Source organism: Amblyomma mixtum, chromosome 1, assembly GCF_055824585.1.
Source record: "Amblyomma mixtum isolate Tamu chromosome 1, ASM5582458v1, whole genome shotgun sequence".
NCBI classification, from domain to species: Eukaryota; Metazoa; Arthropoda; class Arachnida; order Ixodida; family Ixodidae; genus Amblyomma; species Amblyomma mixtum.
Window position 1 is genome coordinate 58717101 of NC_143012.1, and position 12012 is coordinate 58729112.

Sequence of the window (12012 nt, forward strand, 5' to 3'; positions counted from 1 at the left end):
CACAAGCAGGAGAAGTAGATAGGACAGCACTGGAAACACAACTGAAAATTCTTTACTTGGTATATTGCCAACATCAGAACAGGGCGCACATGAGCGAGAGCACCACAAACGCTATTAAAACAGCAAAAACAAAATTGATTAAGCGAGCGAAGATTGCATGTGGCAACCTGTGTCCCATTCATGAAATTGTACTCTTTTGCCGTGAACCTAACAGACGCATTCAGTTCCTAACTGCTTGATTTTAAAAGCTTCTAAGATTTCTCGTTCTATTTGTGTTTTGCCGCAGCCGATGATTTTGACATTATGGAACAGAGGGGTGCAGTCTTTGCAGTGGTTGCAATGTCTTGGCAGATTTGTGTTACCTGGCTGCAGCGAAGTGCGGTGCTGCCTCATACGGTCTTTGACGCATTGACCTGTTTGACCTATGTAGGCCTTGCCACAGGACAGTGGGAGCGAGTAAACAACATCGGTTGTGCATTTGGCGAACATGCTCTGGTGTTTGACATAACATTTATTTTTTGTGCTAATTTTTGAGATACAGGAACAAAGCGACGACAGTTTGGTGGGCGCAGAAAAGACTAACTTAACACCGTATTTCATGGCTACCTTTTTAACGTTATGTGAGACTTTATGCAGGTATGGCATTACATTCTTCACTAGGCGTTTCATCTCTTTTGTACTGTGACTTAAATTTACTGGTCAAGGTCTCAGCAATAGAAACGAGGACGTCCTGAGGGTAGCCCGCTGACCTCAAGCGGTCAAGCTGCGCTAAGAAACTCTTTTGCATATTGTGTGTACAAGACCTGCGCAGAGCATTACCGAGGCAAAGGTTGTCAATGCCTGTCTTCACAAGTTTGGAATGTGAGGAAGAGTAGGGCAGCAGGCTTTTCTTGGTCCGTGGAGAGTAGCTCCAGCAAGTATGGCTTTCTTCAGAGAAGGTGAGAGTCAAATCAAAAAACGTAATTGAGTCACCAAGGGGCACTTTATGAGTAAAACTCAAGTCAGGATAGGTATCAGTAAAGAAGGTCAAAATGCCATTTGCGGCCGCTTCGACACTGTCATGGGAAGTCAGTTTCAAGAAAATTAAGAAATCGTCTGCATACCTAAACACTTTCACTACTCGATCGTCAATAAGTGTGTCATGCAACACATCGTCAAAATGAGATAAAAATATGTGGCACAAAATAGGAGCTACACACGAGCCAATGGGAATGCCCTGCTTCTGTATGTACCTGCAGTTTTCATGTTCTACCACAGTGGAAGAAAGGTAGCAAGTCAAAAGTTCCAAAAAGGAATTCACCGATATGCCCGAGCTGTTCTGGAAGGCCACTGCACCTCGGTTGTCGATGAGATCCCGCACAGTAACTAATAAGTCCTTTTGGGAAACTGAATATAAGAGGTCTTCGATGTCCACGGAAAAGGCGGAATTGGCACTCGCACTGGTAGCGGATAAGTAGTCCACGACGTTCATCGAGGTCCGAACCCTAAAGGGGTCGTCAGGTGCCAAGGGGTCCAAGGAACGTTTCAAAAACTGGCCCACTCCAGCGTTGTCCTGTGTACTTCTCCTCCTTGTGAATGCGTCCTTTTCGCTAGTTTTCTACTACTACTCCGACATGCATGTATCTTGCCCTCAACTACTCTAATTTTCCTTTTGATTATGCAGTGTTCTTGTCAAGATTGGTGACAAACACCTAAAAAGTGGATAGATACCTTTTTTATTATGCACACAGGAAAACCTAAATTTCAAAATGCAAAAAAAAATAAGTGCAAAAAGAAACGCAAACATCATTAAGGAAGCTTGCTACTTCTTAGCATCAAATATAATTATTCTTATTTAGTGTAGACAAGATGGTTGTTGTTCAAACACTGCTGCTAAGGCTTACAATGATGCATGTAGCCAGAAAAGTGCACGTTAAAATAAGGAATTAAGTCACACCAATCATATCATATACAAAGTAACCACCCATTCACTTGAGCAGAACATACGGCTTCAAGAAATGGTTGCAGAACGACTAGACACGCAGTACATACAGGAGTGCTTTTCCAACACTGTGAAAACTATGTGATGAAATCACGTGTATTCTGCGATGTCAGTGCATGTTGAAGGACCACAGTTGGTCGACATTATCTGAGCCCTTCACTACACACTCTCATAGCCTGAGTTGCTTTGGGTCGTTAAACCCCATAAAAGCAAATCACAGCTCAGAAAAAGAAAAGGCACAAACTGTAATGGGGCTCCAGAAATAACAAATCCTCATCCAGAAACTTTAAAGATTCTTTTGACACATGTTATGCTCAATCTTTGTCCTATTAAGAACATCATTAGGTTTCATTTGGTTTTATGGGATGTAAATTCCTGAAGCAACTCAAGCTATGAGGGATGCCGTAGTGGCGGGCTCCGGATAATTTTGGCCACCTGGAGTTCATTAACATGCATCGAGACCGCACAGTACATGGACTTTGAATTCAGGAAGATAGGATCTCTAAAAAAGAAATGACAGGTAATCTTTGCTATCAAGCTTACTGAACTTTAAAAGAAATGTGGAGCTACTCAGCTTCTTCTCCATTTTCTGCTATCTCATCTTTGCCTTCTTTCAGTTCCAGCTGTAGCTTCTTTATTTCAAGCCTACGTCGCTCTTTTTCAAGTTGAAGTATTTCAGTCTCTAATTCACATTTGCGGGCTTCTGTCCTCATTCGGGCTTGTGTTTCTGCTAAGAGCGCATCAGCAACTGCTCCATACTTGTTTATGACAGCAACAGCAGCATTGCTGACTGCCTTCCAGCCTTCTGCCACATCTGTGACTTTTGCTGCTGCTTCTGCTGTTGCTCCTGCTGCACTCAATTCTATATGAGCAGCTCTTTTTTTTGCTTGCAGGACATCATGCTCCAGCTCAACATTTCTTCGATTCAGCTCAATAGCCTCTTCGAGGCTCTGGTTCTGCTGTGCTCGCCTTGAAAGTCGTTGAGGTGGAGGTCTCCCTGGTGCTGGTGATGTCTGAGCTGGGGTGGCAACCACTGCTGCTTCCACCACCACCGGTTCTCCATCATGTAGACATGTGCCTTCTCGTCGTGGTGGGCTCCCTTGGTAGCCAGCTTCTGAGCCGACAGTGTCCTCGTCTGCTTCGACAGGGTCAAAAGAGAAGAACATTCCCTCGTTGACCGCGTCCACTGGTGCCTGGTAATCTGTGTAAATTTCTGTGCAGCTGCTTTCATGTTGCTGCTCTGGCTCATCAGCAGTGCCTGGCGAAGGCTGGTTGCCGCCGTCTTCAAGGAGCCTGTGTGAATTATTTGCACTTTTATTGATGCTGTACATCAAAAGGAGAACTTGCAGAAGGAGTAACCCACTGGCAGGAATGCATTTGTGTAACACTGCTCTGCACAGAGACTAGATTTGTGTCTTGATGTTAAAGACTTATTTGTACAAGAAGTTCTGCAAGATGGGCTTACATTGTATCAATCATTTTTGGCAGACTGTACATAATGTTGCATCTGTAAAAGTTTTGAAGAATTTCACTTAAGCAAATAAGTGTCATTATGCAAGATAGCTGCTTGAAAGTGATGGTTCACAATGTACACGCAGAAATCGAGATTTGTTACTGTCAAGTGTGTGCGTATGCTCGTATTCTCTAATTCCTGTAACCCCATTGCAGCCTATTTTCACTGAGCAGCAGCTAAGCATCATATATTGCACAATTTCCACCCCACAACTCTTTTTTTGTAGTAGCTGACAATATGAACTGCGTGACTGCGGTTCATTGCACTCGGGGAGTCGTTATACTTACTCATCTTGGTTTACAGCATCAGGTATGCCCTCCAACATTGGGTTGTCGGCTCCTACGACGTCCCTGACTGCCTCCAGTAGGGCAGACAGCTGATACTCATTACGACCAGCACCTGCACACATTAAGAAATATTGGACTATGAATTTGCAAAAGCATTGATTAGGAATACTTCACAATAAAATGCAGCACTCACCAGCCACACCTAGCATCAAAATTTCTTTACTATACACTGTATTTCTGTGCAAGACATGCCATTATGCTAATGCTTTATTTTTTTTACCCAAGAACTTGTGGTAATGACTATTGTCTCTTCGAAACTTGTCGTGCCCAGCAAAAACTGTCTGGCCAAGTGTTGCCTGCTACTTTCTTACTTCACTTCTTTCGTTACATTTGTGTATAAGTACTCAGTGCTTGTATTTCATGCATATGTGAAGAATAAATTTTCTTTTGTGTTCCTACCAGTGCGGCTGGCTCATATCCTTCCACGTGTGCTCTAGCGAATTACAGTGTGCGTCTGGAGTGGCAGCTACTGATTACGAACTTTAACTGCTGCACGAACATGAAGTTCAACGAATGAGACACCATTGCGCCTAAATGAGTGGTTGTTGCAAGCAAAAGAGCAGCACAAAAACAAAACAAAAAAGCTGAAAGGCAATCACATCTTCCTTGATACACTTGAAAGATAAACAATGGGCTTTGCCCTCTTGAGATTTTGTAAGGAGCAATTTAGTGTGCAGTATTCTTGCATGGATTCTAGCTTCAGTTCTAGCCATTTATCAGAGTGCCAGTCCGTGCAGTAACTATAACTTGCAGTGAGGCGTACCTAACGACGTTTTTGTTGCTTTCTGAAAGACTCAATCGTCAGGAAAGATGCATCTCTTACTCGAAGCTAGCTACAATAAATGGTAGTGATAGGTGCCTAATAAATTGTTGATTTCAGTGTTGGCCGCAGTAAAATTCTGCTGAGCAAATAAACAAGAAAATGTTGCACTGTACGCTGCATGCGCGAACATAATTTGTACTTGCCGAAATCATGGGAAGAATGTGGCCTTTCCCGCCTTCATCGTGCTGCTGTTCATAAACTGGTTTGGTTTATGGGGTGTAACGTCCCAAAGCGACTCGGGTTATGCGGGACGCCTAGTGATGAGCTCCCGAAATTTCGACCACCTGGGGTACGCCTCCATCGAAATTCGGCCGCCGCGGCCGGGATCGAACCCGCGTCTTTCGGGGTCAGCAGCCGAGCGCCACAACCAATGAGTCACCGCGGCGGCCACTTTCATAACGAAAGTTTTACTACAAAGAGAAGGGGTAATAGATCACTTACCGGTTTGTCTTTCACGCTGGTGTACGAGCTTAACGGCCGCCTTTAGCTGCTGCTTCAAGTTCTGCCATTGCTTTTTTATTTCTTTTACTTCTCTCCTCGTAGTGTGGTGCGAATTTAGTTTTATGGCGACTTCTGCCCAGGCCTGATCTCGTTTTTTTCTAGTAACAGATGAATTGAACTTGGTGAATAATGCCGTAGATTTTTCTTTTATAATATGTACTAAGTCCATCTTCTCATCTTCGCTCCAATGCTGACACTTCAATCGCTTGGCGAGCGGTTGCGAGGTCATGGTTGGCACTTGGGACGGGCGCGTTGCCTTGGGAAGTGGTACCACAGTGTTCAGTTTTCAGTTCAAAAAGCGCGGGAGTGTGGCCGGATGTTGACACCGAGTCGCGGTTATCTATTGGACAGCGCGAACACCTGTCGCAGCCGCAACCGACTTCCGGCACGTTCCCCATCTCATTCCCTGTCGGCGGCTAAGTTCCCCGCCTAGGTACTAGCTGTACCTAGCGTCTTCAATAAGTCTGCAGTCTGGTTCAGTTTTACCGGTTCGTGCAAGCGCCCTGCGTCTGCAGGAAAGTCCGGACTTATCTTAGCTTAAGATAAGACGAGATTGGGATATAAGTCTGGACTTAGAGGCTCGCGTTTGTGCAAGCGGGCCCTGGTTTTGATAGATATTTTAAATTTAGAAAGCACCGTGACTGAACGAAGAAAGAGCAAGAAAGGAAAAATACTTGGGAAAAACTGAAAAAAATTTCAAGGGTGGTCAACGCAATGCAAAGGGAACTTTGTTAGCTTGTTGGCTTTGATTTCGTTTGCACATTGTGCTGACGAAATGAATTCTCTCACATTCCTGACAATATAGCTTTTTTTCACCCTGCCGCGATGGTTCAAATCTCTGCCGTTCCATGTGAGTTTTTCTGTGATCGAAAAACGGCGCTTATATGCTTATTTTTTAATGGATTCTTCTTCTTTTTTCGGTCCAAGTGCACGCGTGCTCCTGCGTCTGGACTGACACGCCACGTTTGAAATTTGTTGAACACGGAGACGTGCAAAGCATATCACCGGAAGCTGCCATTTTAATACGCGGGGTAGAGAAGTGCAGTGATGGCCGAGTTGTCTAAAGCAGCGGCACGCGAAGGTGCTGCGTGCACCACCGCGCGTGACTATCCCGATTTAATTGAGGTGCATTTTTTTCGAGCCCTGTTCACACTGTGTGGGACAATGGGTAGGCGCTGGAGCTCAGTTCACATAACCATTGACAAAAGGTCCCGGCCTTGGACAAGTGCTGTCTCAGAACTGAACTTTTACTGGCAAGACGCCGAAGTGTTCAAGGACAATGAGTGACACACATTCACACGAAAAGACGTATATTAGAAGAATCCGCATGTAACATATCTGTTTCAGGCAGACCAAAAGATGGCTCACTGACGCACTTTCAATGTAAGTACGTTTCGATTTTGATAGGCCTCGAATAGGTTGCAATCACGTTGGGTCTTCAAGCAAAACAAAACATCGGTAAGATGGCAGTCGTTTGAACCATCGCATGTGTGACAATGCGCCGAAAAAAGAGCGTTCACAACACTCCCAAGAGAATATTTGTTTTCTTTTAAGCTTGGCGTCTAACCTGCACATATTCTAACTGAACGCTGCTGCGGCTTCATGAGCGTGTTGTCCTGATTGACAAATGCTGTTGCGTGCGCCGCCTCGAAAAGTTTACTCTAAAGTCTCACAGCGTGCTTTTGAGCAGAGCTTTCTTCATTTAACCTCATCATTAGAGTTCCTTTCTTTTTCTTTTTTCTTTCAATATGCAATAGCATGAAAGCGCCAAGTTATTGATTTTTAAAGTCATTTTACTGTTTGTAACGACGCAGTAATAAGTTTTTTTTTTTTTAACGACACCACTTGTTTCTAAAGCACAGTTGCCGCGTCTCGTGCCGGACTTAATTCACGCCCACTCTGTTTCGCGCCATGCACGTTACGCGGAACTTAATGTCCGTTTCCTAAAATAGTGCTTTAGCGCAAACGGAAGCCCTGACGACCAAAGCAGTCGGGTGCTTACTTAGGCATCCATCGGTCTCCTCTTCGTTAAAGCTTGCTTTTCCACTCAAGAGCACAGCTTGAGGGAAAGCATGCACGAAGGTAATCTGCATGACGAAAAAGCCCTGCTGCCTTTTTGCAGACGAGCGCAAATTTGCATTTTGTGCAGCTGTTTCTCTTTGATTGTTAACTTTCAGTGCATATATCCACCTTTCCGTCCTTCAATAAACTCAGCTGTGAGTTAGCGCTTGTCTTGTCTATGTACCGCCACTGCGGCACGGTTCTCCTACAATGAATGCCCACCAACTCTCCAAAATTTCAGCTTTACTCAGAGTAGTTCATTATCCGGTACTGGTAATGATCTTAGGAGAACGTTTATCTGAGGAGCTCGTCCTCTGTACTTCCTCACGCTGCGACCCAATAACATGTCAACTCATTCACGGATGTGTGCTGAGTGAAGGTTCATACATTAATAATAAAGGCTCTGTTGTACTAAAATAAAAAAAAAACACCATATAAATCTGTGCTACACGCAAGCTTCCTCTTAGCTCAATTTGTTTTTTACATAGACACGAAAGTTATTTTCAGGCAATAAAAGAGCAAAAAAGGATTCGGAGAAATATGCAAATTATTGCAAAATATTCAATATGGAAAACCTTTTTACAATAACCACGAGAATTATCCCGACGTGTGTTTTTGAGAGAAGGCAGATAAATCATAATTCAATAAAGCTCATACTCCTGCGAGCGCAAGACTGATGTCAACGAAGTTTACAGTGTTAGCAGAATTGAATTTGTTGTTCGACTGACCGCTTTATCGTGTAACTTCTAACTTAATCTCATCAGCTGACAGCCTTATCGGGCTGAGCGAGCGATGGGTGGCAGGACGAGCGCGGAAGAAAAATTACGACATTGATCCCCTCTCACTTTGTCTGTACTGTCCTCCTGAGATATGGGGGCCACCGCTTTAGGCAGTCCGAACGCCACGCCATCCCATTCTCTTGCCATCTACCCCATCCTTTCTCGCAGAACTCTAAAAGCTTCGCCTCCCGCCACCGCTTCCGTTATTCCAGCACCTGACTGCGAGTGAACCGAAAAAATAAATGAGAAGTAAAAGGTCTGCCGGGTAAACACAATCGATTTTCAATAAGACTGTAAATACGAACCGGATCGACTGGATCTCGCCGCCGGCCCTGACGCGGTATTATGGCCTCACTTGTAAGAAAGCACCGGCAAAGAACAGGCAAGCGACGCAGAGCTACAGAACTAAGGGTGGAGTTTACTTCAATCCCCTCTTCTGGTCTCGCCATTTCTTCGGCGGCGATGGCTGAAACTGCGCGAGGGTTGGTCTTCAGGGAAGCTTGTGGAGCTCTGTGTCCACAGTTGTGCCTCTTTCTCGCTGCCGTGAGCTTCGAGCCCATGAGCTTTTGCCCGACAACAGCAGCCTGCTTTCGAGACCAAAGTCACGGCTGAGTGGTGGACGCCTTTATTCTATCAAAGATATCCATGTGTACTGGTCTTTCTACGTACGAATAAACTATTGTGCCCGCTCGCCGCATGCATTGTTCTCAATTGTTTCCTATATACTTGCCTGAAAACATAAATATGTGATCTCTGGCACAGCTTCGAGAGAGGTAGGAGGTATAGCGAGGCTGCCAAGCGCGTGGCTAGACTTAAGTAACCCCCCCTTCCGGTACAAAAGAGGGGCAAGGGTTTTCTTTTCTCAGAAACTGCAGAACGATGTCGAGTCAATGAAAAAGTGGGCTAAGTTTAAACTACCTTACTTTCTGGAGCAAACACGTCCATTCGACCTTTATTCGTCGACTGCCTGGTGTGTTGCGATCACCGTTTCAGGTTACTGTGAACTTAATACCAGCGATCTGTACCGCTTGAGAAGAGTAGCATAGAAATATATTTGCAGCCAATGCAAATTTCACACCGTGGGACAGACTCGTCTGTTGTTATTGTCTACTTGTAGAAGACGATCTCTGCAGCATCCATTGTGTGGGCACCAATGAAGGAAGTGAAGCATGGCTGCGCTTTTCCTCCATTCAAGTTGGCTTTCGACGAACAACGCGGCGGTAGGAGGGTAAGAAAGCCACCAATCTTTTGCGATGTCAAGGCCCAAAGGCTCGGGTGTTGAGCGTACACTTCAAAATAACGCTGTGGATGCACAAAGCTTACCTTGGTTGTGCTCATTGTGCGACTGGACAACACATATTATTGTGTCCGGTTGCGGTAGACAGAAAAGCGAGAGCTTGTTAACGATCCCCAAAATAAAAAAGAAAGAGGGGCCGTAATGAAGAAAATGAAAATTGTATTTGAGGAAAGGAAATAAAGCAGTAACTGTCTCACATATTTGGGCAGACACCCGTCAAAATTCACGCGCAGTGACGTCACGACCATTTCGACCAATCTGAAACGCGGACAAATTTGCTAACACGCCTTGGTCGAGACAGTATGAGAGAGAGAGAAAAATGGCTGAGGCTTAGCTAAGGTTAAGCCTAGTCAGATGCGAAGCATATTGATGGCTAGGCTTGGTAATACATGGCTTTCCTTGGTTGAATACTTGGTCATTTTAATACAACCACTAGAAGTGTAGCAAGGATTGCCGTGGCAGCTATATACGGGATCTTCGCTGAATTCAATGCAGAGTGTACAACCGCTGCCCCAGCACCGGCTACAACAGCATTCTTGGCACCCATGGAAAGAACGTTGTCGCCGAGCCGCATATTGAGCACGCCGCTTAGCCAGACGTTCATCCCGCTCTTCATCGGTCTCTGTGGCACGCTGAAGCTTCGCGTCTCGTTCAAATCAGCCCTGCTTCTAGGCGGCATCCCAACACCTGGCCGCCTCGTAAGTGTCCGGAGAGCGAGGCAAGCTCAGCTTTATACCGCTGCTGTAGCGTCACGTGGTCAGCTGCAGCGCCTCTGATGTGGAGCCTCCACCGCCGCGGCCGACCGTGCGAGCCGGCAGCCCATCTCTCCTCTGCTGTGACGTCATGTTGTCACGTGGTCAGCCGCCGCGCCTCTAATGTGGAGCCTCCACCGCCGCGCCCGACCGCGCGAGCCGGCAGCCCATCTCTCCTCTGCTGTGACGTCATGTTGTCACGTGGTGTCACGTGGTCACGCTAAAGGTCAATGGTAGCTCCACCGCCGCACTCGACGGGCTGTAGTGTAGCTCTAGTAATATGCTTCGCATAAAAATTTTATTGTAACAGGAATTCGCGGCACGCCCCAGGGTCCCCGCACGACTCCACTGCACTGAAGTGTTTATGTTCCTAAGGTCCATAACACTGGCAGCCCGGCCGGTGGCGTTGGTCTGCACGGCCGGGTCCTCCGAGCGCAGCAGGGTCTCCCAGCCCCCCAGGTCTTGAGGTCCTCTAGGTCCCGCGGTAGAGGGTCCGCTGGGCAGAGTTAAAAGAGACAGCATGAGCCATTAAATGCTTTCGCCTTAAAAGTATTCTCTACAAAACAAAAGAAACACTTCAGCAACCGACGTCGCCCGATACAACACACATAAATAGTAAAAAGGAAGTTTATTGAACAGTGCAAACAAACAAAACAATGCATACACACTCATGACTAAGGCAAAACAAATGTATACAAAGTGGGTGGCCACCGAGAAACACCATGACCTATTTTAACACACCGTACATATCACAAATTAAAGCCTATAGTGCATAGAACGATCACAACAAAGAATCAGCCTCCCGAGGCCAGCGATGCGCGGGGGGGGGGGGGGGGGGGTGAGGAAAGGATCTTTCTCAGGGTGATTCGCCCTTACAAAATTATACACCACCATCTTCGAACAAAACAGAATAGTCGGTAAAGAGAGGGGGGGGGGGGGGTCGGCCCGGCTAATGCCGCAGCGCCGGCATAACCAGCCGACCTTCGTGCACGACAAAAAAACGTGTGTGCCACCGTCCCAGAAACCGCGCCTCCCCATCCGCTGCAAGCCTTTCAGACAGGCATTGCCAGATAAGGAGACGCAGGCTCTGAAACGCAGGGTACATTGCCGGGCTTCGGCCAGACAGCGGCGACGCGACAAAACAAACATGGCGGACATAAACACTATAGTTTGCCAAAATAATCACGTGGTTGCCAGATGCCTGGCCCGGCACGAACTGAACACATCCGATACACCTGCCACCACACTATCCGGGCAGAGACAGACACTACACCGACCATTCGAATTATCCGTACCCAGCATCTATATTCTCAGATCATCCTATCGAACATAGCAACAAGTACTGGTTTTTGAATTTCAGGACTTGTTATAACAGCAATAGCAAACAGTCTTCTTTCCTATGTTCAAATTTACGCATGGCCTTCATTAGCTAGCGAAAGTTTTTCAAACAAGATTAAGTGTCTATAAGACGCTCTCAGAATATAAGTAACATTATCTGAGCTACGCCATCCGTAGCTACGCCATGGTTCAGCTGGTAGTGTAGCTGGTGGTGGTGCTTGTAGTGCTTGTGGTTAGACTATAGTGTACTAGAATTAGGAGTGCACTATAGTTAGACTTGTGGTGATGCATCGGTTATACAGTCCAATCCAATCCATTCCATTCCAATGCAATCCAATCCAAGCCAATATGCTAATATGGTAGCTACCGGCCTCGCTAGCGATAGGCTAAATGTGCAACTAGTATTGCTTTCGCAATAAAAATGGCTGTGGCTTAGCTTGGTTAAGCCCGGTAATTGCGAAAGCAATATCCGTAGCTACGCCATGGTTCAGCAGTTAGTGTAGCTCGTGGTGGTGCTTGTGGTTAGACTTGTGGGGATGCATCGATTATACAATCCAATCCAATCCAATCCAATATGCTAGTATGGTAGCTACCGGAGAGAGAGAGAGAAAGAGAGAGAG

At 46.0% G+C, this 12012-nt stretch overlaps 1 protein-coding gene across 1 annotated transcript; it reads right to left on the bottom strand.

The window, feature by feature from the left end:
• Positions 1-871: 871 nt before the first annotated feature.
• LOC149366376 (uncharacterized) lies at positions 872-4733 on the bottom strand. Its single transcript, XM_089550398.1, has 2 exons — positions 3782-4733; positions 872-3274 (listed from the first exon to the last, which is right to left on the bottom strand). Exons 1-2 carry the CDS (start codon positions 3901-3903, stop codon positions 2548-2550), a joined length of 849 nt encoding a protein of 282 aa, XP_089406524.1. The 5' UTR covers positions 3904-4733; the 3' UTR covers positions 872-2547.
• Positions 4734-12012: the final 7279 nt, after the last annotated feature.

Excerpts from the sequence above, each read along its gene's own strand:
- LOC149366376 (XM_089550398.1), bottom strand. The coding sequence starts at position 3,903 with ATGTGTGCAGGTGCTGGTCGTAATGAGTATCAGCTGTCTGCCCTACTG. Across the intron at positions 3,275-3,781 it reads GATGCTGTAAACCAAGATGA|GCTCCTTGAAGACGGCGGCA; the intron begins GTAAGTATAACG and ends TAATTCACACAG.